The sequence below is a fragment of the Columba livia genome, chromosome 7, assembly GCF_036013475.1.
Source record: "Columba livia isolate bColLiv1 breed racing homer chromosome 7, bColLiv1.pat.W.v2, whole genome shotgun sequence".
In the NCBI taxonomy this organism is placed as follows: domain Eukaryota; kingdom Metazoa; phylum Chordata; class Aves; order Columbiformes; family Columbidae; genus Columba; species Columba livia.
Window position 1 is genome coordinate 20,663,625 of NC_088608.1, and position 26,979 is coordinate 20,690,603.

General features: G+C 39.7%; 3 protein-coding genes across 15 annotated transcripts in view; 1 reads left to right on the forward strand and 2 right to left on the reverse strand.

The window, feature by feature from the left end:
- Window positions 1-5,822: 5,822 nt before the first annotated feature.
- Window positions 5,823-9,578, reverse strand: SPC25 (SPC25 component of NDC80 kinetochore complex). The gene is made up of 7 exons (XM_065069771.1): window positions 9,433-9,578; window positions 8,866-9,023; window positions 8,712-8,777; window positions 7,771-7,917; window positions 7,515-7,619; window positions 7,102-7,200; window positions 5,823-6,080 (listed from the first exon to the last, which is right to left on the reverse strand). The coding sequence occupies exons 2-7, from the start codon at window positions 9,017-9,019 to the stop codon at window positions 5,947-5,949; spliced, it is 705 nt and encodes a 234-aa protein (XP_064925843.1). The 5' UTR covers window positions 9,020-9,023; window positions 9,433-9,578; the 3' UTR covers window positions 5,823-5,946.
- A 29-nt stretch (window positions 9,579-9,607) lies between these two features.
- G6PC2 (glucose-6-phosphatase catalytic subunit 2) lies at window positions 9,608-23,341 on the forward strand. Of its 10 annotated transcripts, none has more exons than XM_065069761.1 (7): window positions 9,656-9,997; window positions 13,877-14,087; window positions 16,411-16,484; window positions 16,814-16,923; window positions 20,064-20,175; window positions 21,032-21,147; window positions 22,256-23,341. In XM_065069761.1, the coding sequence occupies exons 3-7, from the start codon at window positions 16,435-16,437 to the stop codon at window positions 22,765-22,767; spliced, it is 900 nt and encodes a 299-aa protein (XP_064925833.1). In that variant the 5' UTR covers window positions 9,656-9,997; window positions 13,877-14,087; window positions 16,411-16,434; the 3' UTR covers window positions 22,768-23,341. The 10 variants fall into 10 exon arrangements, with proteins under 10 accessions (XP_064925832.1, XP_021147137.2, XP_064925836.1 ...); XM_065069762.1 differs by having other exon boundaries at window positions 14,011-14,087; XM_065069763.1 differs by having other exon boundaries at window positions 9,710-9,726; window positions 14,011-14,087.
- Window positions 23,303-26,979, reverse strand: part of ABCB11 (ATP binding cassette subfamily B member 11) — a 52,216-nt gene continuing 48,539 nt past the window's right edge. For all 4 annotated transcript variants that reach the window (XM_065069726.1, XM_065069727.1, XM_065069725.1 and 1 more), the window contains one exon: window positions 23,303-26,707. In XM_065069726.1, the coding sequence (XP_064925798.1) occupies window positions 26,507-26,707 (201 nt within the window). In that variant the 3' untranslated portion in view covers window positions 23,303-26,506. The remainder of the gene's footprint in view (window positions 26,708-26,979) is intronic.

Consider the following 26,979-nt stretch of genomic DNA (forward strand, 5'->3'; position numbering starts at 1 on the left):
CTTGTGCTCGCAGGGTCTGCCTCTGGCACTCATTGCTGGGAGCATGCGTTCCAGTGGCTAAGTATTGCTCTGTATCACTCTTTTCATTATTATTCTATTAAATATGTTTCCATTTCAACCCACAAGCCTTTCATCTTTTTCCATTCCTTCTCCCTGGGGAAGGAAAGGTGGGAGACAGGAGCTGTTTGCTGTTGGGCTGCCAGCCTGCGACTAAATGATAACACCCCTCTGCCACTTCTAGCTACTCCTCACTTAGCCAAAAAGTTAATGTACACAGTCTGCTCTTAAATGCCTGGAATCCTTTATAATAATTGCCGTCAATGTAAAGTGTAACATGCTTCTAAATCAAAACAATAATGATGCAAAGTTGATGTTCATTCAACAGACATGTTTCTTTGCCAAGCAAGTTATTCCAGCTGAAGCTGTGGTGCGGAAGATACTGGATAGTGAAGAACTGAACCTATGGCCAGTGTGAAAGAATCCATTGAGGCAAGTCAGCCAAAGAGCATTTTTCCATGTAGAGAGTTACCCATCAAACAGTCACAGACCAGGTGAGTCAATAGCAATTACCATTGTTCAACATGCTGTGTCTGAAGAGGAGGGAAATAAAATTAACACTAATTGTATCTTCTTTCAATTAATCATTTCAGTGCATACTCACTTTGAAATATATATAAGGTCACATAAAAAAACACCAGGCACTTGCATGATTAAACACTATTTTTAGCATAGTCTGTCAGTCTCCCTGACAACTTTTGAACCCATTGTTCAGTTACCTCAAATTGAAAAGGAGATTGTGTTGCAGCTATCACTGTTCTTACAGTGTACTAAAAATCAGCAGCCAGGTAAAGGAGTGAACCACAGGTCAATGCTCCGCCCTGGAGGAAGGGTAAGCAGAGCACAGCCCTTGTCTTGCAGCTTGAGCAGCAGCCAAGTGGAGGCTGAACCAGCGTAACTGGGGAGCAGCGCTGGCCCTGGTCCAGGAGGAAGATGGTGAAGAAGAGCTGGGATGTTGCAGTGAAGAGAGTGGTACCATATAAGCACAAACTCACAGATCTGTAGGAAATCAGGCTTCATTACCTCTGCTTCTGCTGGAACCACGTGTTCATAAGCTCAAGATTCTAAAGGGTTCATTGTGCATAATTGTTAGAGTGATTAGGGATAATAAGGACAAAAAGAATAGAGGCTCACTGTCTGGCAAGCAGAGCCATTCCCCCCAACCTTTCAGGCATACAATCCTATTCAGCAGTCAAGCTCTGTGTAATTGGATTGCAAATATTGCTTTCAAAAAGGTAAGAGTTATTACCATAATTACTTAGTATGGCTTATTCATACAGTTAAAAACGTACTGTAATCTGCCTGTGGGACTAAGTGATTTATGTGTGCACATTTGTTATATCAGGTTTGGCAAGGCTTTAAAATGTTATAAATCACTCATAAATGAGTTCGCAGTGATTTTAGAGAATTAAAATGACAGGACTGATATAGACAATATCAAGGTACTGAATAAATTCACAAAGTTTATTGAAGCATTACAGAATACAGCAAGTAATATAACACAATTGGAATATGACAGAAGCAAAGCATAACTTCTTGTCTCTCTTAATTTTTACAAGTGTAGCCTTTGTTTGTTTGTTTGCATTTTAAAATGTCTAGCAACATCCAAGAGGGTTTATGAAAAATATCAACAAACTCAGCTTAACCACCTCCACTCTTGGCTGAGTAGGTGTGTAATAAAACTGTTCTGTTAGCCAGTAGGACTCTCGAACTAATTTGATTTCTTTTCAAATTTGACCTCCAGCTAGCATACAAAACCAATTGTGATTCAATGCATTTAGTACGTATGTTATTAATGTTTAATACTATTTTGTCTTCCCAGCAGTCCTTAAATTCACAGTGTATTTCCAATATCTGATAAATGCAATACCTTTTTTCCAGATTTTTACATTACGAGATAAATTTGATGGGGTGCTCAGCACCAGTACCTCAGCCATTTTCTGTACAGTCAGCATTAGTTGGTGAACCACACATTTCAGGCTGGACCTTTGGTAGCTAAGTACAGGTCAGCAGTTTGAAAGGGAAAGCAACAATCAGGCAAACTGATTCATGAAAAGGAAAAGCCTTTGCTGACCTTCACTAAAATCTGTGTCTGCCTTAAGATAAACCTGATCCTGCTAACAGATGGGCCAGGAGCAGCGGCTGGAGGGGCAGGTTGGTTGTGTCTCACAGTCCGTAAGCTGCATATTGCTTTTGAGCTCAAGAGCTTTCCCATATGCTCTTTGGGGCATTTCAGTCCGAACTGTATGCTATCTTGTACACTGGGCTCCCAATTAATATATCTGTTGGGTCAGTATATAGTATTATCCTTGTTGTCTGTACTATTATCGGATATCTCTGTATTGTGCAGCTTCATAACAAATAGAAAATTCCAAATTACTCTGGATCCAGATGTGTGAAATTCTGTAAGCACTAACTGCATTTGATAAAGGCACAAAGGTTGTAACATTTTAAGACAGATCTTCAGCTAGCATAAAGGCTGGTTTAGGGATGTCACAAGCCAGTTTTACTTCATATTTTATAATAAGCAAAGAAACAAATCTATTGTGTACACTTTCCTAGCTTTTGGAATGCCTGCCTCTGTTTTAGAGTAAGTGAGGTCTGCATCTGATTTGCCTTGACAAATATAAGTAGACTGATTATTCAGACTCCAAAAGGAGCTATAAAGGTTTAAAACACACACAATAAACATTTCAAACTTCTTGCTTTAGGCATATGAACAGAACATTTACAACCAAGCACGTGATCTTTTCAAGCAAATAATTCATAGGAATGTAAATTCCAGTGCAGTGGTTGTCATATATTTTATGTTCCGTGCATGACAATATTGGCAAAGTTATTATTTTAGAAGCAGTAAACAAACTGCTCATTCCTGAGATGAATATGAAAAGAAAACGGCAGTTAGTCTGAGCATTTGTCTTTGTTATTCAGGGCGTGTCTCAATTTTTTTCTCCTGTGAAGATGATGATCAAGTCAGATATGCTACAGAGTACATTTGAGCAATATCTACCCCCATAAGGAATAAATAGCTCCATTTGAAAATACAGAAAAGAGGTGGCTACGGACTGCCCGTCTTTCTGCTTTCATTCACAGCTCTAAGATGCTTGGTTGATGATCCTGAAGTTCTTACCAGAGCAGCTAATAGCTGCTTGGCACAGGCAGGTGGAAAAGGGCAGGACTGTGCTTCAAAATGAACACAGTCATTCTGGACACAGGGGCAATGCCAGTAGTGAGAGGCCAGAAGGAACAGGCTTTCTGGTATGGAAGTGAGGGCTTCTGTCCAAGGAAGGGAGAGAAGAGATACCAACCAACTGGGGTAATGCAGCAATCGGTAGCTCCTGGGGGAAACTGAGAGAGCTGGCTGAATGCATTTTTTTTTTAACTGCTGGCTGGTCTATTCACCTACGCAGAAGTGTGTACAGCATTCTTTTGGTGGTAGAAGCAATTAATTGAAAGGAATACATGCTGTTTAAATATTCCTGTCAGTATGGTTGAAAAAGAGGCAAAATCTGCTACTGAGCAACTGGACCCAGTACTTAAAGGCACTCTCCCAGCCTGTGCATCTGTTTTTTGTGTTGTTGGTTATGAGATTCTCAGAGAGTACGTGGGGTTTATGGACAGGGCAGAAATTGAGAATGTATTTCATTGAGATGTTATTTTAGAAATGCCTAGTAATCTCTGCTGCTATTCTGTTCTAAAATTGTAATGTGGTCAGTTGGCACCTTTACCATTCTTACTGCTCCTGTTTTGTGTATAGCTGGCTGTAGCACAACAAAAAAAATCAATAGAGCATACTAAGGAAAATGATGCATTATTTAGAAAATAGCAAATTATGCCCTACAGGGAAGAAGAAATGGAAGGTTATCTCCTTTTTGGAGACAACATGTGCAAACATGGGTTGCTGGTTTTTGTTAAGACGCACTTTAGCCATCTCATAGAAAACTGAGTCCATAGGCTGTGTGAGACCAGCAAGTTGTACTGTTTAGACAAACCAGGTGATTTAAAATACAGTTCACATCAGGCTGGGCAATATTCTCAACTGTAGTAAGAGTATCTTGTCAGCATCACCAGGTTTAAACAGGCCTAAATGGCCCGGTTTACGTATTAAGAAGCTGCTGAAGGCATAAGAAAAAGGGAGGGTTGAGGGCAGTGGTGTTTGGGGGTTTTTGCCCAAGCATGAGATTATAGGTTAGAGTAGGAACAGCAAGTGCTGCTCTAGTTCCTTAGCAAAGGGGAAGACCAACATCTGCACCAAATGCTGGTTTGGACCAGGTCTGGTCTGTCCTATGGAACAGGAATGCATTATATATGTGCATCTCCCAGTTTAGTTGCCATCTAAAATGAATGCAGTTTGCCTTTGAGATGTGAACCAAAATGGTGATGATCAGGAGATTCACTCCAGAAGTCCATTCCTGATGAAAAAATGTAATGCTAATGTAGGTACATGCTGTATAAATCGAAAGAAGTTAACTGGACTAGCATCTCACAGGAAAGATGGGGGCCTCTGTTTGCAGGTGCTTTGAGACAGGGAGTTATTTTAAATGAAGAATTTTCACATAAAATAGTCTAAAGTTTTGTTTTTATTGAAAAACAATTTGGAACATTCTTCAGAAAAATATTTTAAAGGGTTAATTTCGTTATCTAGTAAACGCTAAAATTCTAAGTACTTTTTCAGAGTTTTCAGGGTGCTGGGTATTCTTACTCTCTATATTTCATTTTTATGTACTTAGGTATTTGTGTGTTGAGAGGGATCATTAGTTTTCAATTCAAGTGAATTTGAACTATGCTATATTATCAAATAAATAGTTTTCTTTCTTGTTGCAGCTGCCAGTTTAAATATTTTGTGGAAAGGTAAAGGCTTTACAAATAATACAAAAAAATATTAGTTTTAATAAAAACTGAGTACTGTGGCAGTAATAGTCATCTTGATAAATCATCTGTGTATCTTGCAGCTTATCAGTAACTACTGTATTCCATACTTTAATACATTATACCTTAGGCTTTGCCAGATCTTAAGATTTCCAATGACAATGATAAATAGGAGCTTGCTGCAACACGCTTTATTACATAAAGCATAGTGACTAGTCTGTTCTAAACCACACCCAATAACACACCAAGGTTGAGTGTCACTCATTCACCACTGCAGTTCTGGTTTCAGGCTTTTCTGCCCAGCTGGGAGCTGTGGGACCCAGGAACCTCTGGGGTACAGCAGGGTTCTATTTTGGGTCTCTGGGATGTCTGATCAAATCAGTACAAAGTTCCCACTTGCTCCTATTAGAAGCTTTACTCCATAACAGCACGTGTTTTGTTACTGACAACAGAAATAGGCATTGCGACAAGAATCTGAAACAGGCAGGAAAATATATAGTTTAACAGACCAAATGGAAAGCAGCAATTTACATGTATGAAAATGAGTGATAACACCAGAGAGCAAAAGACAGGGTAAAAATTAAGGTAGTGGCATGTGACACAGGCAACTGAAGTAATGGCTAATCTCCACTGCAGGATTTTGGTAGGTTTCAGGCCTATTCTAACCACATACAAACCTGAAAGACACTTCTGTGCCTTTGGAGGAGACATAAGTTACAGGGAATACTTTATTTTTATATCTTCCTGGGGTGGCTAGATAGAGATCATTCCATCATTAAGCTACTTCCTACTGGATCAGAATTTACATGTCTGGAGCCATTCAGTTAAGGAAGTAGTTGTTTACACTGTTGTTCAAGGAATCACCCAAAATGTCTCTAGATGACAGTAGACTAAAATACTTATGTCATTATTTTTCTTTATTTAGAAATTAGAGTGAGATACAGATAAATACATAATTTCACAATACGGGAAGGAAAGAAAAAAGTGCTCTACAGCTAGAAAGGGAAGTATAAAACAGCTTTATGCAGACTGTTTATAAGGTAAAGCAGTGAAAGCTTTTCTGATGTTGGCAACAAACGCAGAAAAATTGTTCGTTTCTCTCACTTTGAGCTGGAACTCTTCTATACAGTCCAGAGGAGGAGTACAGGAAGTCACTAAAATGACAGAAATTTCCAAAAGATTAGACTACTATAAAAAGAAAAAAAAATATCAATATTAGTGTTTTTCTATGCTTATGAAATACAAGTATAGTTTGTTATCTTTGTATGTTCTAGCTTCATCCAGTATTATTTTTGAGCAACCTTGTAAATTATTTTCTTTCACAGATAAAGCCTCAAATACTACAATTTTTTTTCTTTTTAATTTCCAGACCTCCCACTTAGTGCTGTGCTCCTGCTTGAATAGTCACCGCAATTTCCAGTAATCCATAGCCTGTTCAAAAATTGAAACATTCTCCTAAAGGTTTTTGTTGCTCTGCAGGCAGGCAGGCTGAAAACAGATGGAGCCCAGCATGTGATAAACTTTTAACATCAGCACAGTTGAGATTTGAATTGGTAAAAGCAGAAATCTATTCAGTCCGTACCTAGAGGTGTAGCAGAGCAAAAGTAGCATCTGTCTAGAAGCCACTCGGCACAATACTCAAATTACTGCTGCTGTTATTCCTAAGATCTGTACTGCAAACCAGCTGTAAGGTCTGAAAGGTTGTACCCATGTAGAACAGGAATGCTGGACTTTTTAACCTTTCTCCTGTGTCACGCAACTGCAAGGGTTCTCCACAGTAGGGGGAACTTAGTTTTTTCTGCACTCTAGGCTTCTCAAACAGGTTGAAATATGCCTGTCAGCACAGATGCTCACTCCAGCATAAAGGGAAACAACAAACTACAAACTGAAGCATCCATCCATCCCACTATCTCTTCTCTCTCCTGCTTTGCTTGATAGAAAGTAAACAGCAACTCCACAAATGGAGGGGAACAAAAACAAGCAGTTGTATTTTCATCGAAATTAACAAGAGAGATTTCATTCAAAAAAAAAAAAAAAAAAAAAATCACAATTGCATGATTTTTCATTCAGAAATTGGAAGATAAAGGTTACAACTAAACTTCACTTTACTCCTCTTTGCTTTTTTCAAATAGGGGAATCAGATTCTGTCCTCTTACGTATTTGAAATTCACATACCTTCATAATCTCCCTTTTCGTTTATGGAAAGTGTAAACATGAACGGCTTGTCAGGGTCTTTGTGGTCAATGTGTCTGAATATAAACTGCAACTGTTCATCTACAGCAAACACAAATGGAGTTAATTAGCACTATTACCCTCTGCTGGAGAGTCACAATGACAACTAAAAATCACAATATTAAGCTACAGTTTCACCTAAGATTCTCAGAATACTTACAAGTTAAGCAAGCCTGGTCTCTTCGAAAGACAAATGTGTTTTAACATACCGTGTTTTGCCATTGGAGAGACAATGGTAATACCTGGGCTGGGAAAATTCTTCAGCTGTACAAGCTGGTATGTTATTCACTGTACAATCCAACATTAACCACATTGTATCACTGCACGTAGAAACCGTGGAAACCGCAGAAACTTACTGTGAATTTTGCGTATCTCCAGTCCAAGCCGCTCTTCAAACAATACTTTAGACTTGCATAGTCGTTCTACTCTCTCCTTATTGGCTTTGTTTTTAGAAGATATTACTAGAATTTTAAAAGTCACCGTAAATATCAAAGTAAACATAAGACAAGCACAGAAAAATATTTAGCAGAACAGTACAAAAGTCTTTCAAGAGTAAGTGTTAAAACAATTCCTCCTCTAATTATTAAAATGTACTTCTTATCCTTTGCTTACTTTCCTTTTTCTTCATCAACTCTTCTTTAACCTCTTGAATGCTGGCAGTCAAATCCTTCTTTTGCTCTTCTTTTTGATTTACTTCAGATTTTATTTCTCTAAAATGTTCTTGATTTTCTGATATCCGTTGGCTCTGCTGAAGAATCTCTGTAAAGGAGGCAAGAAAATATGAATATATACAGTTAATTAATTACATCCCCACTATTTAGTACTTAACTCCACAGTTTGAGATGACTCATTTGAATAAAATCTAGTGAAATACTTGCTATCTGAGCTGAAAAGTCAGCATAACTATACCAAGAGCATCAAATAAAAACTTAAAGTGAAAGCTATTCAAAAGACAAGCTACTAAGTAGGGAGGTACTTCAATCAGATGCAATTTGTGTCTGATGCCAGCACTATGTACATCTTGAAAACATGAGGATGGTGGATCTTGTCCACAGATAAATAAACTGACAGAAAGCAAGGAATGGAAACACTGACTGTTATTAAACTTGCAAGTATTTTTACCTGATATTCTGAATTTAACTACCAAATTCAGAGTAGTTAATCCTGAACTGATACACTGACTGTATTCTATAATTATTCTGGAAGAGGCACAGGTGAACTCACAAATATTTAAGTTTACTGAGCAATTTACTTTTCCTATTGCAGTCAACAAGTTCTGGTACTTCGTTGTTTTAAATACTTAAGCACCAAAAACACTATACAGAAAACTTTTACCCGATCTTTATATTTTGCATCATCAACAATCTTTTCTAACAAACTGCTTTTGACTTGCAATTTACATCCCATAACCACACAAATACGCTCAGTTTTAATTCTGCCTTCATTCTTATGTTATTATTTGCCTTTTGAAATATGAAGTTACACCTATTATTCAGTTGTATCAAGTTGGTTTTAGAAGTGTTAGACACGATAAATAAAATATAGTACTGTACCATTGTTATAGTCCCGAATTTTATCAAGCATCACATCCCCTTCTTTCAGCCTTTTGGACCATTTCTCTGTAATGGAAAGTTATTTCAGTTATCTGAAGAAGTTTAATGATAACTTGGAAAAAGCAGAGGTAAGAGGAACATGAAGCCTTTTCACCTGAAAGTGCTTTTATGGACTCCTTGCATGAATCTCTCAGTGTTAACGTCTTATTGATCTGTTCAGTGCCATAAACGCTTTTTAACTTGGTCCAAAACTCCTTCATTTCTCTTTCAAAGACGATTATTTCATCTTCTGTCTTTATATTGGCCATAATGCTGCGACAAACATGTAATTGAATAAATACAGTGTCAAGACACACAGGACAATCACGGCAGTTATAACTCACAGGATAAACCTTCAGGGCTGGTGTTATCCCCTTGGCTTGTTATTAAAGCCTCTTCCGCTCAGTTGCTGTTATTGTTACTACAACACGCACTAACAGCGGGAGGAGCTGCGTTTCTGTCGTCCCTACACCGGCGCTGGGCTCCCTGCTCCGCCCGGCGCTGGGCCCGCCGTGCCCAGGCTCCCGGCCCTCCTGCCGAGTGGCTCTCCCGCCCCTTCGTCCTCCTCCCGCGGAGCCCGCACGGAGCCGGGGCCTCCTGCCCAGGCCCGCCCCCCGCAGAGCTCCCCCTTCTCCGCCCGACGGGGTGTTAACGGCGGCGGCCGCAGTGCTGCGGTACGTACCGGCCCAGACCGCCCGCACCCGCTGCCGTTCAAACGGCCGCGCCTTCCCGCCTCGCCAACGGCTGCTTGCTGACTGGGCATCGCCTCCCGCCCGCCTCGCAACAAGCGCGCCGCTGATTGGCTCAGCCGTCCTTCCTGCAGCGGCTTGAGCCGCAGGGTGTGTGGGGAGCTGTGGGCGGGGTTGCTGCGGTAACGGCCCGGGCCGAGGCGGTGCCGCCATGGCTCAGGTCGGCTGGGCTGGGCTGCCCTCGGCTGCGCTGCCCTCGGGGCCGGCGGAGGCGGCCGCTGGCGGTGGTGAGGTGCTGTGGTGCTGTGGGAGTGAAACCGCTGGGAGTCCCTTTCCTTCCCGTGGGAACCGCCTACTGGGATTGAGACGTTTTCTCGGGGCTGTGCGGGGCGGAGGCCGCGGTGAAAAGCCGGGCGCGGTTTGTGGGTTTTACTGTTCTATGCTGAATGAAACAGGGCTGGAGCTGGGGAGCAGGCTGGCTCCTTTACCTTCCTCTGAAGCTAGGACTTGTTTCCAGTGTCTGGTTTATTCACAGAAAGGACTTGGATTAACCTAGGTGTAAGTGTTGTGACACTCCTGAATTGCCTTTTAATTCCCCAAGCATCCGTTCTCTCATGAGTGTGGAACTATTTGCCTATCTTTATGATATGTAAACCTTAAATCAGAAAAATTTACCTTTAATCTCTAAGGTAGATCTTTATGACAGGAGACTGGCAAGCAGAGGTAATTACTGTCCTTTTTGGTATGCACAAAACCACGACACAGCAGTCACGCGTGTGCCCAGTCAGAGGCGTCTGTCATCCTGCGTGTGCTCCGCACCTCGTGTTTCTCCAGTTGCGTATAGTCCCTTTTGGCTCTGGATAAGGACTAGTTTGGGATCCCAGGTAGAAGCCTTCAGTTTATCATGGAAGCTGCTTACTAATAATTTTCTCACCATGGCTAGTGAGTTTCTCCTAGCTTTTATTTACTTCAGTGCTGTTTAGATGATTTCAGAATAATGTAAACTTAATAAAGCTTTGAGGATTGTTGTCTAAAACCATTAATTACTCTTCCCCTCCACCAGACCCAAAGCAAAGTCTAAGCTGAGACCACTAACAGTTAATTACAGTATTCTTGTATAAACCATTCCTGCTGGTGAGTAACACTTCTACCCAACTGTAGTTCTTTTTCATTTGACTTGGACACATGTTCTTCAGGTTTCACAGTTTCCTCAGCATTAGTCCTAAAACTAATTGTTAGGCCACTGTTTCTTATCTGCTTCAGACTCAAATGTACTGAAGCTGGGCTGGTTCAAGAATTATTACCTATGTGCATAGAAATTTCAGCATGATAGACCCTATACCTTATGGGTTTTTTAACTAGAACCATTTATCTCTTTTTCACAAGCAGACCTTAAACTTAGCTGAGTAAATAATGCCAGTATAAAGTTTAAATGTTGCCCCTAACATCACTAACCTTCGTTATTTGTGGTCATAACTTTCTGAATACACAATTTTCCCAGCCTCTGGAGTTTAGCAAATACAAATTCAACTAATGTAAAGAAGTCCTGAATTCTAATCTGTAATCTTTCGGTGGGTTCTTCAGTCTGTTCTCTTCTGAATCCTTTTATTAAAATGGATAATAGGTTCACCCTGCAGTAGCTGACACTAGCTCTGTAATGTCAGGTATCTTTTTTCATCAGTGAAATTCTTCTGGATTTCATTACTCCTATTCTTTTGCTTTAGACTTTCACCAGCCAAAGTCTAAATACAGCCTGTGACATTTACTGGCACGATCCATACCTTAAGTGATCTTTTTTTCTGACTGATTTGGAGTCTCTTCTCAGAGTTTTCTAGAGATGTAAACTTATAGTATAACCTATCCTCAACTTTACTTTCCCACTAGGAACAAACTCCACGATCATCTTACGAACAGCGTGTTTAAATTAAGCATGGTTATTTTATTAGGTACTAGTTTTCTCTTCAAACTTACAGCTCTTAGCAGCCACAAATAGAAATGTGGCCTCATGACCCAAACCAGGGCAGGTCATACACTTCTTAAATCCCTGTTAGGTCTGATTCAAGGGGCTCCCTAGTTAGAAGCTGTAGCACCTGACCCTACTGTAACTTTAGCCCAGACACTTGTTGTAATTTTTTTTTTCTTTTATTTTTTTTTCTGAATGTCTGTCATATCAAGCCACGGGGTACTCAGGGATAGAAGAGTTTCAACAGCTGTTTGCCCTCTTTCTAGCACTATGAGCTTTGCTGGAGATAATGTAATTGTACCATGTACCCTGTTCTGCATTTGTCAGCTCTTGACGGGTGTCTTTGTAACCCCAGGGTACTTGGGTAAACCTGAGATTCCGAGACGTGCACTGACAGCAGCAGGGTGACGGTTAACCTGCAGTCAAGCTGAAGGGCAGGCTATTGCCAACAAAGGTCTATTGTGTTATTTTATTGCTAGCTCAAAGTCCATAGTGGTATATTGCAATGCTAGGTTAAGGGGTCGTTGAAAGCTGTTGAAGATCTACTGCTCAGGGAACACAAAATTGAAGAGCTGGTGCTAATAAACAGGCTTCTCTTGGCAGGTTTCTAACCTCACTGGGCTACGGTTGGCATGGAATAGTTTCAGGGATTAGAGAATGCCAATAAATAACAAGTGATCTTATTGGAGCAGGAAGAAAAAAATGCAGTGGAGATTGTTATCCTTATGGGTCCAGGCTGCGTTTCTGCTTGCTGTTTATGGAACTTGAGGGATTTTTATTTGCTCTTAAACTCTAGGTTGCTTGTGATTTCTGAAAAGTAGTTCTTCATTCTTATAATAACTAGAGTTCCTTAGATGTGACTTTTTCATGGACATACCAGAATTGTATTCCATGCGTTGTTTGTATCATTTACACTGTTACGCAGACAAACACACACAAATATAAACAAGTATTAAGGTCTGGCAGTAATTGTTATATTGCAAACAGGAGGTGTGTTAGCTACCTGCATTTGCACAGTTAACTGTGACAGTGTAGTAACTACAAAAGGTTAGATTAAGGTGGCAGAACCAAGAGAAAGCAGCTGGTTCGTGTCAGTGTTTGCTAAACCTCTACTGGTCAGTCCAGCCGTAAATAAGCCTGACTTTACCTAGATCTGCCCAGTTCCAATGAGGAAATCTTGAGGAAATGACAAATGGAGAGAAAGAACTTCTTGAAAGATTCTTCCTAAATCTAAAATTAAGATGTATCTTTTCAGTGTTTCATTTGGAAAATATCCATACCTAAGAAAATAGCTGTCAGTTGTCGTACACAGCGTCTACTTGTGAACTTGCTCGTTAATCCTTGTAGCTGGTCCAGTGCCAAAGAAAACACTGATGTGGAAATTAATGTTATTGTTCAAGTAACTAAGCATAATGTACCAGAAAGTTAGGCCCAGTACACAGGCCTCCATTAACAGTGTTTTAGAAAATGTTTGCTTTGATGGCTTTTCCTTTCCTTGCAAACATTTGCTTAACAACACCTGCTCTCTGTTATGTAATACTTGCTCTAATTTCTAGGTGTATAGCAGCTGTAAACATTTTATCCTCCCTTCAGTGGATCATCAACATGATTCTTGTTTCTACATTATTACCAAGAACATACAGAGTTTTGGATAGTCTCTGGTTTTGTACGTTTTGGAAAATAAAATAAATCAAGAAATTAATAACTCTCTATATGAACAGATGGCATTTTAAAGGTTTCTGCTTTGCAATTAGAACTCATTTGATGATGTGAAGGCCAAACCTTCATTCTATAATATCAAAACAAGACAAAGCTTTGATTTAAAAACTTATTTGCATCACATTCTGACCTTTTTTTTTTCTTCCTGACCAGTTTTCCTTGCAATTCCATGTTCTAAAATACAGCAAATAGTTTTATTTCATATATTATCTCAAGTGACTTTGAAATACTAAGTGCATTATAGAAGCACTTTGCAGTGCTTTGCATAGGAAAGGAGGGGGAAAAAGCCTATTGAGATATTTCTCCTTAGTTAGTTTAAACAAGCTATTAAATGAAATATTTCAAGACGTATTGCCATCTTTTCTCTGCTGGCTGCTAGGACTAGGGAAGTCTTTAGTGTCTCAGACTTGTGTAGGTTGTCCAATATCACAGGCAGGACAAGAGACGGCTCACTTGTCAGTTGTTGATTGCTCCTTGGATGAAGCAGAACCATGAGCGCTTCCAGGTGCAATGACAACATCTCCCAGACACCTCCTTACCTGCTGCAAAGTCCTCCCGCTTTCCATTTTGTACATTGTGGATTTGTTGGGGTTTTTTAAAACATCTTTTATAAACATGACTCCTCTGGTATGTCTAAGATGCGGATGTAGGAGCTTCTGAAACAGTCAGAAAGAATGTAGGAGAAAATTAAAGCTTATTTATGTTTGCTGTTAGTCTTCATTATGTCTAAGGTGCTTATCTTTCTATCTAAGCAGAAAGATAATTATCAGCGTATGAATCATCAGCAAAATCTTTAAAATGAAAATTAATATCAGGAGGCCTGTAGCATTTATACTAACTTAGGTTACTGAAATGTTGCCGAGACATGCCTTCAAACGTTGTCTTAAAGTTTTTTGAGAACCAAAGTGTGCCTGAGCGGTTCTGTGTGAAGAAGGGTTCCTCCTGAGCAGATGCAGCACTATCTCGGTGAGTAGCTGGGGTGGGTGTTTCTATATTTATAAATAAAACAAACACTTAAAAAGTTATTGCACAGGGCCTGCACATCCTGTGTCAGGGAGGCAATTTTTCTGATACTATTGAGCAACAATGGTGGCATTGAAGAAGGGCTAAAAAGTGATCTATGTTGTTACTTGGTAGGCTCTCCTGAGGACATTAAATTGTATCTTGATGGAAACTTACTTACTGCAAAATATTTTTCCTAATAGAACAATAGTTTTTTAGACTCAACTTCATTACAGTTGCTGTTTTAACTAAGTACTAGAAGATGGCTCTTACTCAGCCACTGACTAACTTGACATTTCCGTTATGTTTAAAGCGAATTATTCTTTATAAACTGGACTAAAACCAGAAGAAAACCTCAAGTTCTCCACTTAGGAAATATCTATTGTTGAAATACCCTAAAATTTTGAGGTTGGAAGGGTCATCCTTGAAATCAGGGGATACCAGTTGAAGTGAATAATTCAGTCAATGTACAGAAAAATATCATAGTAGTTATTCAGAAACAGTGCACAGAATTTTCTCTTTTTAAGTTTTTCTACGTGGCTCAATGCAACTGGTAGCAATAAGCATATAGGATTTAAATCTGCTAAAAAGTTTCTAAAACCAGGCGATTAACAGCTAAAATAAATGTGAGTAACTAAGGTAAATGTGAGATTGTGTCAGGAAGAGAGGTCTTCTAAGTCCATTTAATTGTCATGCCTTATTTGTTGAGTCTGCTTAATGTTTTCATGTGACTTCCCTGACCACACATCATAAAGCCCTGTTAAGCTGTTAAGTCTCTCTTCAGCAAAAACAGTAAAGTGATTCATCTCTTTGTCTCCACAGCTTGTATAGTTCAGCTTTAAGTGCTGTGGAGAAAGCAGTGGGGAAGTGCGCAATGCATGCATACAGCTGCTTTTGTTTTCTGATTTTGTTTCAGATACATAATCTTTAACAGATTATGTCTGAATATTAGGGCCTGATAAATAACTGAAGTTTTCCTCTTGCCACTCTGATGATATCAGATGATAGTATCATCGGACTTTTGGTATCTATTTACATCTTTTGTGGAAAAAAGTTTCTTGTGTAGCCACCTCACAAATGAACATGACCTTTTCCTGTGCTACAGTTATTCGTACTAATACTGATAATCTGATGTACTAATGCATTATTTGCTGTGTGTTCTTAAAATGCTTCTGTCGGGCAGAATCTCCGTTTCCTCTTGGCTGTTGCCCCTGGAGAAGCCGAGTGCTTCCCTTGGCAGTACTGCAGGGCAGCCCTCCCAGTGCTGTTCCCAGCCCCAGTGTGGTTTGGGAAGCAGGTGTCCCTGCTGCTGGGCTGGGCAGCACCAAGGGGCAGCAGCAGGTCAGGCTGCAGCTCCTGCGGGCAGCGCTGGCTGGGATGTGCGTGGTGTGAGCAACATGCGAGAGTGGCGATGCTGAATGAGGTGACTCTGAGACTAAGCTTTGTCTGCATTGTGCCATGGATTAATGAGGCCTCTTGTGTGAACGAAACAACTGTTTTTCAATGCTTTGAGAACATTGCTGCTTTAAAAGTGAATCTAGAGCTCAACAGCATTGTTGATGTATATATGCTGTTTGTATTTTCCATGGTTAAAAATGTGTTGTGCAAAGTATTATATGCAGCATGGTAGCCAAATTCTATTTCAAAGTGAAATGTACAGCTTTAATGACAGTTCTGCAAAGATCAAGTATTTGTGTATTCTTTCTATCCTTTATACAGGCAACACTTAATGTAGTATACACATTACTAATGTCCATCCTGCAGAGAAATGAACTGTGAAAAAATTCAAGCAAACATGTTCCAACTGTTCATGCAAAGGATTACATAAGTCACGCATTGTGTTTCCATAAAACTTTCCCCACAATTTGTTGCTGCTCAGCATGTGCTTTACTTAGTTTCCTCCAATTAAAATTTGCAAACAGAAAAGCTCTCCAGTGCTAACAGACTCATGTTCTTTCCCAGAGATTTGGAGGCACGTGTTCCAGGCATGGCTGGGTACATCACGCCGGTGCAATATAAAGGCAACGTCAATCACCTTCTCTCACTTTTTAATAGCTCCCTTCCATGGTTCTTATTCTCCATCACTAGAAACCTAAGATTAAAGGAACTTTACTGTATTTCAAGTACAGTTTAATCTGTTAAGATGGATCTCCTTCATAGCAATGGCGTGCTTATCATTCAGCATTTACAGAGGGACTACAGGGCTTACCAGGATTTGCTTAATTTTATGTCACATGTTGGAGATCCCCGGAATATATTCTCAATTTATTTTCCTCTTTGGTTTCAGCTTAACCAAGTGGTTGGTACTAAAATGATATGGGTGGCAGTCATTGGTGATTGGTTCAACCTCATATTCAAATGGTAAGAAGTTGGATTTATTTTAAAATTTGGTATTTTTAATGATGGTTACTATATGTTCCTCAAGTTTGGAAAACTTTCTGTGAATAATGTACAAATAGGCTTTCCCCTGTAATTATAAAACAGCAATTCACAATGAAGATATTTAAGATATGTTTGAAATGACATTTTGATAAGACAAGAGGAATTTATGGAACTATTATAGAATAGTTTTGGCAGTATAGCTTTTCATATTCCTTGTAAGATTATTTATCATGCTTTGCTGAGGCCTTCTAACATAAAAATATTTTTATTGTGTTTCTGCTTCATTTCATTTTATTTTATTTTGTCAGGATTTTATTTGGCCATCGCCCATACTGGTGGGTGCAAGAAACAATGATTTATCCCAATCAGTCAAGCCCATGCCTTGAACAGTTTCCTATAACATGTGAAACTGGACCAGGTAAGAAATATTGGAGATTACATTGGTACATTTAATAAAGATAGCGGCTTTTTGGGGAGAGAGGATGTGACTTCTGAAGGTCTTACCTGATACACAATCTCAGACCTCACGTTTAAATTAGCACTAGAACATGGGAAGAGAAAAAGGAAGAAATAAAATGTGATAGGTATTTGATTGCTGTATGACAAGAATTTTTACTTCGTTGCCTTTAATTAGTGCAGCGGAGGGGGACTGCCTTTAAAACTAACTCCTACTAGAATGAACTGATGTATTGGAAAGGAATTTCACAAAACTTGTGTCATAGGTTCAGAAAGAGTGATACACCTGCTTTGGGAGGTCACTGTTAGGAACCGTTGCGGTGCTAATGACATCATCTTGGGGAGAGAAATTCCATGTTGCGTAAGGGTGTTCCAAAACAGGACAGGGGGCTGCTGAGTTTGAGGGCTTGTGCAGTCTCGAAAGAATTATTCAAACTACAAAATCTAGTAGGTGTTTCAGTGTAAATAACAATAGTATCAACAATTGATCATGTAGTGTATCACAAGTAGAAAATGGAACCGCTCTTCCCAGAAGTAGACACTGGTACTGAACATGTGTGTGGGGGGGGCTGTGTACAAATATATGAAAAAAAATCTTTAAAAAAAATTAATTTCCGATGTATTTTCACTTTTTTCATATCTCATTGTCTTCTCTGTGGAAGTCAAATGCGGTACTGCTGAAGTTAAATGAGCTTACGCAACCCTAATATGAGAAGTAAGGTAAACTTGCTTGGAGCTAACTGACTGCATTTAGTTTAGTTCTTTGTACATGAAAATATTGACTGTGGAAAAGAATGTGCTTTGCGCCCCATTGATGCCACTGCAAGCTTTTAAGTGGTTTGCAGAGCTGAATTTTGTTAACAGTGTCCTGCATTATATCCTACTGTACTTTTGAACAGGAAGCTTAAGCCCTTGTATCAGGCATGATTTAATAATGCCCAGTCTATATGTGGTCTGCAGGCTGTTTTAAGTTAATTTGTTTGAGACCTAACCCAAAGTATTAAGGCCCTTCAGGTCTTTTCAAAAGACTTGAGAACTGAGCCCATTCATGTGATTCCAAGCCCTGGCTAAGGAACCAGTCAGAGTGTTTCCTTGGGATTCATTGAACCAGAGGCCTTCCCTTCTGTTATTTTCTTCCTGAAGCAATAAGTCGTTCCTGTTTCTGTCTAGTAGGTACCACTGTCATTAGTGCCTTGTTTGCACTTTTAAGGACCACATTTTCTCTCACCTCCAGATTTGCCCTTGACAATTGACAACACCTGTCCACTCACCTGTTACAGTCATTGCAGCTGTTAGGTGCACAGGGTCTTGGTGTGAGCTTACATGGTACTTCACATGTTAAAAGTGCAGTTTATATGAAGAGATTAGAGAAGCAGCCACAGACGTGAGAAGTGCATATGCAGATATTGGTAGGATAGCCTGAACCCCAAACTCTGCAGCTCAACAGAAGGGAAAGCTGAGGAAGCATTTTATGTGACTGCAGGGCAAGCAATCTAGGATCTGAACGTGGTTTGTACCTCTGGAATGAATTAAAACCCTGCAACCATCTTTTCTCTAGTATTTCTAAGGTTTTAACTTAAACCTTAAGGTGGAGTTTATGCTGTTTCTAGTACGTTATTTGCAGGTGAACTATGAAACATATTCCTAGATGACAACAAAGAGAAGCTTTCCCAATGCTGATGTACAACATTATGGTTTCCTTATCAGTGACACTTGTTCTGTTGTGAGGTTTAGAAGTGTACATCTGTTACGAGATTAGCCACAGAGTTGGTAGTGTGACTACTAAAGATGACTGCCAAGCAGGATACCAAAAATGAGTACAGGGAGCCAGAAATCATTCTGCTTGCCCTCCCTAGACATTCTTGCTTTGCGGCTTCTCTGAAATATTCTTTTTCTTTGCAAATGACTTTATAATGCTAGGCCAGAACACATTCTTCAGCCAAAGTGATTTCTTCTGCCAGTGAAATGAACCCTGTCCCTTTTACTTCTCTTTTGTCTCCACAGAAGGCCAAGCTGTACAGTCTGGTGTAGACAGATTCTAATGATCTAATTTTCTCTCCTTCCCCGTTTCAACTTTTTGAATGTAAATCTGGTAAACGGGAAAAGAAGTGGCAGAGTAATTTTAGGAATCGTTTCCCTTGCATCATGCCAGCATACTTTGGGTTTTTTTTTGTGATTTTCACAGTTGCGGGAACTTCTCTGTGGCTTCATATTGTTTTAGTAAAATTAAGATTTAATTAAATTAAAACAAATTACACGTATCTTATTATACCTGGATTAAAAAAAATCACTATTGATCTGTATGTGAGAGCGTGTTCCCTGTTACAGACTATTGTGGGTGCAGCAATTAGTCCAGTGTGTTACAGCATAACTTCACGTGCCACTTCCACTGATAATCTGTTTTGAAGCTAGTGGACATTGTATACCATAAAATTTATAAAATAAAGCATAAAGACACAGTTCTTCCACTACCCTTCAGGTAGATTTCTAAATTTATTACAAGCCTACCTAAAATGGAAATTACCTGGACTGTAATATTACTAATGAGACACAGATCATAATCACTAACATCGTGGTAACTGGAGAAGCAGATAAAAGGCAATTTGGAAGGGCCATCTAAAGTTATACTGCTACTTTTAATTTGGAATATTACAAACAGCTAAATCTCCATCGCGTGTCTTGACTAAGAGGTAGCCTATTCAAAACCTGTCTCATCTGATCCTCATATATAATTTATACATTGTGTGTTATAGCCCTAGGAGAGCGCTAGATGCTCTATTTTTGAAATCACAATCCAAACCTAAGTACTGGAAAAATACTATGCTTTCCAATCAAGATACCAGCTCACATCAATATAAGATGATTCAGCTGTTACCTACTTGATTTCAGACAAATATTCTGGATTCTGTATAGATGAGTATTCTGAAAAATTCATATTGAGAAATTAACTTTTGAGAAGCAGTTGACATTCTTTCAGCCTTTGTTAACCATTTTATTTCTAAATTATTAGGTGCCTGAGTAACTGCCAGTAGACATTTTCTGTATGACTAATGTTACAGTCGTCATTTTCAAGCTTGAATATTTCATTTTTGTTTTTACTAGGAAGCCCATCTGGACATGCTATGGGATCTTCCTGTGTCTGGTACGTGATGGTCACAGCAGCACTTAGCTACACAGTGAGATGGAAAGATAAATCAGCAGTTACCCTTCACAGGTCAGTGTCTTTCCATTATTCTAGCTCATACAGTTATTTCGTGATATGCATGCTGTGTTTTAATGGATTTATTTTAACCAAATATTCATAGTCTGTTGTGTCCAGTTTGTAAAAACAACAAACCCAAATCTTTATTCTAATCTACTTCAGCTGAAGAGAAGGACTATTTAGAGGATGTATTCATTTGTATAGGTTGGTATTTATTAACTTACAGTCATTGCATACACTATCTCTGAATCAGCTCTTATTAAAAGTTGTGCCATGTCTTCAATGTTGGAAATTTCGAATTCTATTAATTTTCTTTATGTGTTGGATCCTTTGGCTAGTACATGAACTTACTGCTTTGATGGCAGTTCTTCTTACCTCTTTTTAAAGCAAGTGCACATAATATTGGGAGGTTCAGTGTAACATGTTACTCAGCTCTGTGAGGAAGTCTTGTAATTGCTTTGATGCTTGTTCTTTCCAAGCCTGACAAGGTTGTTCCTGTAATACGTGAATTTTGTCACTAAATGATTTAACTTTTGCATTTAAGTATGACTTCATGATGAGAAATATGTTCAAGATACTGGTGATAATTTAACTTGCCATTGATGACTTTCATCACTAAAACCACAGTGGTGTCTTGGACCTGAAACTAGTGGGATCTGTTCCTGCGGCCCTAGACGTGGCTGCAAGAGCAGCTACTCTTGCTAATGTTTTAGTACTGACTTCAAGTTTTTAATAATCTGATTCTAAACTTGTAAACTTGTAAACCTCTGCTTGGTAGAAATATGAGCCTGACATGAAGGGGCCTGGTATAAATTACTAGATGAAGTATCTTCTCTTAATTTTTAAGCATCTTCCTTTTCCCTCTTAGACTGACATGGTCAATCCTCTGGAGTATTTTTTGGATTATCCAGATCAGTGTGTGCATCTCGAGAGTATTCATAGCAACACATTTCCCTCATCAAGTTATTCTTGGAGTATTTGCTGGTAATGGTGCTATTTCTTCTTTTCAACATATGTGCAAAATCTGACAAAAATTCAGTATGAGAAAGGCAAGAGATTTGTAGTAGTGCTACTCAGCTTGCAGCCCCTTTGCTCTCTGGAAGATCAAGGATTTGATGACAGTCCAAAGGTAAAATTTGTGAGGTTGTGTGTGTCAGCTGTCTATGTCTTTCACACAGGGACTGAGCCCTTGTCCGTGCGCCTGTTGGTGCTGCCTGCTTTGTGTCCACACTGCCACAGACTATGGTATCTGGTTTGTACTGGCTGCATCTGATCTTTATCTGTCCTGCTCCTGTGGAAGGGATCAGAGAGGAAGTTGCTCCTGTATGTTCCTGACCTTTCCTCTCAGGAGGAAGCTCTTTGGTTCACTTCCAATGGTGTCCAGGTGCAAATGAGCATATATGTGCAGTGTGACCAAGCACGGGGCCAGATACCTGGGTCAAAACTGAGAAACGGGCAAATTAGCTGTGCATACTCCCCACAGTGATGTAAGAAGCTAGAGTACATCTTTGAGAGTTAATTAAATATGTTTCAAATTGGTATTTAGACGGTTCAAACTATGAACAGTCTCTCTAGTATCTGTCTGATAGGATCTATCTGACAGGAGCTGCCTGCTCCTGTTCTCTTGCATGGGTGCAGAGCGGCCTGGACAGCATTGGCTGACAGCTTGCAGTCCAGCTCTTCCTTTTCACAACCAGCATAAAATGAGTAAGAACGAAGATAAGCATGTTCTGTATTTTCTCCTTCAACACTCAAGGCCTGTGTGGGACCTGGTGTTGAATTCTGCATTGCTTGGGCCAGTCTTTGAGTGAAGGGATGCTTTTGGAAAAGGCGTGTTCTAGTTTACATCTAATATTTGATAGGTTGTCATCTGGGAGATGCAGTCAAGCCTAAGGTATGCCTCATATCAAAAACATATACTGTACTACAGAAGTGGTAAATTTGTTTGTGTATATGTATATATACATATATAAAAAATATATAGATATATTATTCTGTCTTCAAAAGTGAAATTCTACAGGAGCACTGTACAAAGTGCTTGTTCAAAGCATGAGTGTGTTGTTCCTTGTAACACTCAGTTTCTAATCCGCAGGCATTCTTGTGGCGGCAGCCTTTGAGCGTACCCCTGCTATTCAGACAGCGAGCTTGAGAACGTACATCCAGACAAACTTGTTTCTTTTCATCTTTGCCCTTGGCTTTTATCTCATCCTCAAGCTTCTTGATATTGACTTGCTGTGGTCTGTTCCAAAGGCCAAGAAGTGGTGCGCCAACCCAGACTGGATAAACATTGACACAACTCCATTTGCTGGACTGGTGAGGAATTTAGGTGCACTCTTTGGCTTAGGTCTCGGAATTAATTCTGAAATGTTCAGCACGAGCTGCAAAGGTAAAAATAGCTGTAAGATGAGTTTCCGCCTATTATGTATAGCTGCTTCTTTAGCTATGCTGCAGCTGTATAATTTTGTTAAGATACCTACTCATACTGAGTATTTGTTCTACATTCTCTCTTTTTGTAAGAGTGCAGCTATGCCTCTGACTGTAGTGGCCTTGGTTCCATACTGTGTCCACTCATTAATGAGCACAACTGAAAAGAAACTTAATTAGATAAAGTTTCCAAATGGTTAGCAATGTGGGATGGATACAAACTGTTCAAGAACCCCCTGCAAAGGCAGTTTTGCTAACTCATTTTAACAAGGAGGATGCCACTGCATCTTTGCTGTGCTCCTGGTAAGTAACCAGTACATCCAAAATCAGTACATTCAAGAATGACTTTGGCAGCTCAGAAGTACTAATTGCTGATTTTATTCCTAGAAATATTGCAACCACACTGCAGTATGGTTAGAAATGACCCAATACTCTGGGTCATAATGAAGTTTCAAAATATAATCAACTAGTTTTATGTAGCTACTTGGTGGTCTTTTAGTTCTGTCTATCTCGAGCCTCAGTTGTACAGTGATACTCAAGATTTTAATTTTTTTTATATCTAGATATTGTGTGTTTAACTGCTAGGTTAAACAGTGTCACACCACCCACAACTGTGTATCTGTACCCAGGCACTGTGGAAAAGGTCAGCATAGTTATAAATAAGGCTTTAGATTTAACTTATTGAGCTTCCTGAGCAAAACAGCTTCTAATTAAGTCAGATGAGAAAAAAAAATAAAAGTTTATTTCAATTAGACTCTGTAGAATACATTTCTGCATTACTGTGTGGTTTTTGTCACTTTTTGAAGGTGGTCACGTAAATCATGAATGATACAGGTTACAGTTTGACATTGAAAATACAGAAAAATGGTGTAACAAATCTTTGGATTCTGCACATCTACACAGAGAAGCAAATCAAGAAAGTTGTCAATAATGAAATTATCTCAGCGTATCACCTCAATAACGTTATTCGTGTTCCTCCTGTATTGCAAAGGTAAATTGGTCTAAGTCTCTTGACTCACAAGCCTGAATCACTGCTAGTAGTTGTGTAAATCATGAAAACGTGACGGCAGACTAAGTCATTGCACATTGATATTGTCAGCTTTGTTTACCAAAGCACACAGATAACTAATATGTTAAATAAATGTTTGCTATATATATGCTTGCTACATAAAAGATGCTCTAAATGGCCAAAGGTAGGTACTTTCCTTTTTTATTCATTATTTAGCACCTACTGTTGCATATTCCGTTTCAGTGCACTATCTTTAAGCAATATTTTGCTGATACCAACTCATAATACTTAGTACACAAGCAGCATAAGGCTGTAATATGTGTTGTGAAGGCTGTTTGTGTATGATCTGATAGCAATGGGACTTAGAAGATGTAAACATGATATTGCTTCTAGACTTCCAATGAGTTGTGGGATAACTGAAGTGGAAAGAATCTTCCTTAATTGGGAAAACGAGGAGAATAGTTTGAGATGGCCCTTGGGAATTAACATGATACAAATTGTGGAAGCCAATCTGAAATGTGTCCTTATTTAAGAGCCTTCTAAGCCTATCTTGACTTAAGAAAGTTAATCATCTGGTTTTAAACAGTTTGTGGAGGATTCTGCTTTATGCATCTGCTAATACCTTCTTTGATGGTCCTCTGAATTTTTTTTCCTGCAGTTGGCCTGAAACCAGTCTCTTCTGTAATTGTGACTCCTTAAGCAAAATTACTAAGCTAATTGGACTAGATAATGAAGAACAAAGACAGCTATGACAAAGATTTCTCCCATGTTCAAGTTTCTGCTCTGTTATTCCCAGCTACTTCTGTCAAGACTAAGAACTCAGGGCTGGCTCTGAAAGATGTAAGCAAACACCTTTGGGTCTGCTCGGGGCTCTTGTCACCAGGCTCCAGGGCTGGGAGCTCTTACCTGTGGGGCAGCTGCAGAGGAAAGGCCCGTCCAGCTCTGCGCCGAGCAGTCCAGCGAGGCTTGGTGCTCATGCCCAGACACACCGTGTAGCTCCACTTCACTTTAATCCCTTCACACAGGTACTGAAGCTTTATAATCAACTGGTTGTCAATAGCACACAGACATTGCACCTGAGACTGTAAAACCAATGTAGCTATTTGTCTACACTGTGAGTGCCTTTGTTACACAGGGATATGTCCCACTACACAGCTCCCAATAGGTACCAGCTGCCTAAAACTAGGATGGTGTTATGATGGAGAGCAGCAGCACCCTGTGCCAGCTCTTTTGCACCTGCGGGCTGGTTTAGCTGCATTGGCCTCAACAGCTCCGTCCTGCATGGCATACCCTTGTTACAGACATGATATAAATACATAGAAATACTTGTTACCTGCTGCAAAATAGTCCTGCACTTGTCTGAAGGGTAGGACATGAAGTGCAAGAGCCAGTAAAAAGTATAATTTACTGATATAATTTGGGCCACAAAAGTGGTGTCCTTTAGGTAAAAAGAATTATGGGTAAAGTACACATAGTAATTGGAGTTTTAATAAAGAGTCATTATTTTTCCATGGCCTTAAATACTAACATAAATTAAATAGCATACAGGTATATCAATATATTATTGATAGTCACTGTCAATAGTTTCTATCCTGAGTCAGCCAAACTAATTATTGTTATGAAACATTACAAGGCTAAAAAGAATTAAAAAACAGAAGGCAAATAATGCAGCTGCCTTTTCATTTTTGTTAAGGATTAAAACACAGGCTTCCTTGGGAAAAATTGCATTTCAGTGTCACCTGGTTTCAGTAAGGGCTGTTGAAGTAATTGTATTAATGGAGCTGTACAAAAGTTGAAATTGGTTTTTGCTGCCTGGAATGAAGGGATCTACTCTGATAAAGTTTTCACCCTTACAGCTCTATCCAAGTTTCAGCAGTTGGTACTGTTGCATAGTTTTAGAAGAAACACCATTGTGGTCTTATCTGTTAGAAAGTGGGTGAAACTCTATTATTAGAAATCAAGATTTCCATTTTGAAGCTGTAATTTAGACTTTCTGTGTTTCTGCTTTGTCTCCAAGATCTCAGTCACTAAAGGGAAGAATCCTGAGTCCTGTTGTTCTGCAGACAGTAACATATTTTAGAGAAACATGCAGTCAATCTTATAAAGAACTGTTAGAAGTGCAAGCTTCTGCCACGTAACTGCTTGTACATTTTTACAGTCCTAAAATTACAATTGACCCTTTGATGCAGCCCCCGGTGAAAATAAGTTTGACATCTCTGCTGTGGGATGTTATATTGATTTAACTAAAACGATTATTCCTATTCAAAATCTATTTGATAGCTTTGATCAGTGGTGAGCGCAAGGGAAATGATCCTCACCAGCTTCTGTTTGTCTTTTCAATTGCTTTCCTGACTGCTGTGGAGCTGCCTTCTCTGCAAGTACTTACAGTTCTGTTGAAGCTCAGGCACTGCTGTGTTGGTGCTGTAGCTGCACTCAGCAGCAGCCCGGCTCCCCCAGGGCACAGCTGGCTGGGTGGGGTGAAGCGGGGGAGGGAGGGGTGATGGAATGGTGGGTGCTCTGCACTGTTGTACGCCTGTGCAGACCAAACGTTAGGAGAGATTGGCTCCCTTCAGTTACACAGCGTTGTTCTTGAGAATCTTTTTTATTCATAGAGCTTACCTAGACAGGTGGCAGTTTCCAGGACACCAGAGCTAGCTGAGGATGGACAGGACTGTGCAGTCTGACTGCAGGTGCTGGCATCTCCCCAGCTCACCAGCAAAGACCTTCCCCCTTTTCAGGCTTTCTCTCCCTTTTCCTGCTTGATGCAGAAAACTACATACATTTACGGTATCACAGAACTCCCAATATTGTAGAGCACTTTGTAGCATGATGGGGTACCAACATACACATATGTACCGTGGAGGATTTGCTTACAGAAAATATATCTTTCAAATTTAGAATCACAGTAATTCAGCTAATTGGGGCTCCAGTTGTAACAAGCTTATAATAAGCTCCTTCCATGGCCATCAGTTCATCATGAGTGCCCCTTTCAATGATGAGTCCTTGTGACATCACAGCGATAATGTCGGCGTTCTGGATGGTGGACAAGCGGTGGGCAATGACGATGCAGGTACGCCCTTCTCTGGCCTTATCCAGTGCTGCCTGCACAGTCTAAAGGCAACAGACAAAGTGTCATAGTGAAAAACGTGCAAACCAACCTGGGGCTCAGCACTGCAGACGACTGATTACTTCAGATTATTAACCATATTGTGCAACATTTGTACAAGTGACTATGAGGCTAAGTCAAAGCTTATGTGCTGAGCTGGGTCATGAACTCAGTTCCTTAGCAGTACAAAGAACGGACAGGTAAACATTGACAGCAGCAGAAATTAAGTAAGGCCTTTATTCAGCTGACATGCTGAATGGTAGCTCAGCTTGGACAT